The sequence below is a fragment of the Cajanus cajan genome, chromosome 3 (assembly GCF_000230855.2).
Source record: "Cajanus cajan strain Asha chromosome 3, NIPB_CcT2T_4, whole genome shotgun sequence".
NCBI classification, from domain to species: Eukaryota; Viridiplantae; Streptophyta; class Magnoliopsida; order Fabales; family Fabaceae; genus Cajanus; species Cajanus cajan.
In genome coordinates this window covers 70,547,617-70,551,078 of record NC_138519.1, presented here as the reverse complement: position 1 = coordinate 70,551,078, position 3,462 = coordinate 70,547,617, and the positions used below count along the sequence as shown (strand labels likewise).

Below are 3,462 nucleotides of genomic sequence, written 5' to 3'. Positions count from 1 at the left end.
TAGATGATACATCTAGATTAGAACTTTTTAATGATATGAGGGGTCAAGGTTATGATAATGGTTCTAATATGAAAGGAAAACACCAGGAGTTCAAAAGCAATTTCTCAACTTAAAATGCACAAGTTAATACTAGTTCAAAATTATTGATCATGAAAAATAATTATCAATTAACATAATATTTAAAATATAAAAAGACTTAAATGTAATTTTTATTTTTATATTTATTTTTTAGTTCCTGAAATTTTTAAACCTTTTAAAAATAAATATTATAGAAAAAAATATTAAAACGGTACGTGGATTAGATAAATATATTTTTCTGTACCAAAAGATAGATATATCTTTTAAAAAGTAGATGTTAGGAATCAGAATTAACATGTTAATCTTTAGTATGAATTATATTTATATAATTCAACTATGAGAAACAATCTAGACTAATTTGATGTTTGAATTAAATTAAAAGATAAGAATTAGAATTATCATGATTATCCTTAATATAATTTATACTTGTGTAATTCAAAATTTTATGAATAGGATACCCTGACTATAAATAGCTAGAAATAAAATACGAGAAACAATATTTAATATTAAAAATAAGATAGACACATAATTAACATAGAAAATAAAAATATAGATTAGAATAGAAAATCTTCTAAATTTATAAATAGATTTACATAATTTATTTTAAATAATAATATTTTTTTCGGTGAAATATTTTTTTCTTGGTGGTACTTGAATTTAGTTTTCATACGTATATTATAAACTCAAAGCGGAAAACTATTAAGATAGCGCGCCAAAATTAAAGAAAAGTTATTTGCAAGTATTTTTGGTAAGAAGATAATTAGTATGCCATTTAATTTAATAACTAATAATCAATTGCTAAATTGATTTTATGAATTGATTAGATTTACAAGAAGATTTTTGTTTTCCCTCAACATAATAAATAGACCATAAACCATTAAACCATTAAACTCAAAGACTTGAAAAGTTTTGTTATTGTTTCATTCATCATTCTCCAACATGGTGGATATTGAAGAAAGATTAGATGAATCTTTTTGCTTTCGTGTGAGATGCGAAGAACCCTTGAAGCTAAGACCGATAGATATCTTGAAATTCAATGTGAATGTTAATGTTCGACCCTACACATATTATTTCTCTCGTAGAAGACGTCTTATAAGGCCAGTAATGTTGTTATTCGAGAGCTCAGTGACTATAACATGTGAGAGTTTTGTAGAAAATAATGATCATACTTTTCTACGAAATGCTTTATGGCCTGATCCTGCAGGCTACGTCCCACAAAGCCTGGACCAATTAGGACGATGGATTGTTTTACGGATTCAACAAGAGTTGGAGGTTCAGACCAACACTTCTGCGGATTCCACGTCTCGACAATTTTCTTTAGCATTAGACATTTTCATAGACACTAGGCAACATTCTGAGAGCGATGATGAAGAGGATGGAATGATAGAAGAGTCGATGCAACAAGATGTGAGGATGGTTCCGGCCTCCAAAGAAGCCATTGAGTCATTGAAAGCATTCACAGACTCATCGTTCTTGAAAACAGAAAAGTGTAATATTTGCATGGAAAGGTTTCAAGATGATGTGAATTCCTTGTCTTGCTTGTCAATGCCATGCAATCATGTGTTTCATAGTGACTGTATTGTCAAGTGGCTCCAAACCAGTCACATGTGTCCTTTGTGTCGTTATCCTATGCCCATTGCAAAGGATTAAACATCCTAATTCATCTGCTAATGATTTTGTATTTTTTTTTTTTATTTCGGATGATATATGATTGTAATATTGTCATCGTGGTTCATATCAAGGTACTCTCTTTGATTTGTACATAAATAAGAGTTGACACTATTTTGTTTTTTCTCAATTTTTTTTAAAATAAGAATGATAATTAATTGATTTAATTTTGGTTATAATATAATTTATATTTTAAATGTCCCATGAATAATTTAAGTTATAATATAATACTTTCATAATAAATACATTTTTTAAAGTATTTAAATTTAATTTAAAATAATAATAAAAAGAGATTAAATTAAAATAGAAAAATAATCTTAAGAAAATCAAGTATACAAATAAAGATAAAAATAATATAATTCGAAATAATTGACATATTTTTTAATTAATTGTCGGGTAGTGTACAAAGTAAAAGAAAACAATTATAATAAAAGAAAATTTATCCATCCAATTCTAATTTATCTATATTATTAATAAATTTATATTATTAATAAAATAATATCTCTATTTAGTGTACACAAATTTTAGACTAATTTAAAAGAAATGTAAATAAAAATTATATGTTAATTGTACAAGAAGTCAAATATTTTAAGGAAAATGAAATAAATTATGAATAATGCAATCAATAAAAAAAATAAAGAGTTAAGTTTCGTAACTTAAAAATAGATAAGATCACTAAATTAACATAACATTTAAAAATTAAAAATATAGATTATAGAAAAAGCTACATAATAAAAGCGTGGAATAGATTTATAATATTAAAAAAATAGATAAAATTAGATGTTAATTAAAATTAAAGCATTAGAATTAAAAAGATAATTTATAATATAATTTATATTTATTATAGTTATATAATTCATACTTTTACGAGTAGGATATCCTAAATACAAATACCTCTCAAAAAAATATCCTAAATACAAATAGAAAGAAAAAAAACGAGAAACAAATTATATTTAATATTTTAAATAGATACACATACATAGAAAATATAAAAATATCGAAAATTATAAAGAGATTTATATAATTATTTTTAAAAATATTTTGAATATTAACAATGGAAAGATTTTTTCTTGATAACACTCAAATTTAGTTTTGAAACACTGATCCTTCCTCTCACAGTAACTAATGGCGTTTCAAATTTATCTGTAATTAATAAAATATTCACCCAAAAAATAAAATAAAATATTCATCTGTAATTTTTATTTTGGATGACAATTATGGTACTGTGTTGTGTAGTTCATGATTCTCATCTGATTTTGGAATGACATGACTAGGGGTATAAAGAATAATTTATCCGCAAATAAATTCGTTACACATAAAAAATTATATATCGTAAATGCTACTAAATTAAAAAATAAATAATAAATATGCATATATAGATATTCATAGATACCTACAATTATTAAAAAAAATATACAGATATCTGTTTAACAGATATAGATAAAAGAGTAAATATGATAAAAGATATATATTTATTTGATAAGACAAATAAGAGAGACTCATTATCCATCCTCATTCCATTCCACTCGTAGACATATATCTCTTTTAGTGAAAGATTAAATCTTAAGGATATTGTAATCTTAATCAACCCTAAATATTTTAGTAAAATCTTGATATGATAAGTTAATTTTCAAAATTCAAATTAAATACATGAAAATTACACTAATTTTAAATTTAATTTATGTAAAAGAAAAGATCAAGTACAGTTATCAAGAT

General features: G+C 23.9%; 1 protein-coding gene across 1 annotated transcript; it reads left to right on the top strand.

Moving 5' to 3' along the window:
• Positions 1-1,017: 1,017 nt before the first annotated feature.
• Positions 1,018-1,728, top strand: LOC145956439 (uncharacterized). Its single transcript, XM_083072036.1, has one exon. It carries the CDS (start codon positions 1,018-1,020, stop codon positions 1,726-1,728), a length of 711 nt encoding a protein of 236 aa, XP_082928162.1.
• Positions 1,729-3,462: the final 1,734 nt, after the last annotated feature.

Coding starts and splice junctions, on each gene's coding strand:
- LOC145956439 (XM_083072036.1), top strand. CDS start 1,018: ATGGTGGATATTGAAGAAAGATTAGATGAATCTTTTTGCTTTCGTGTG.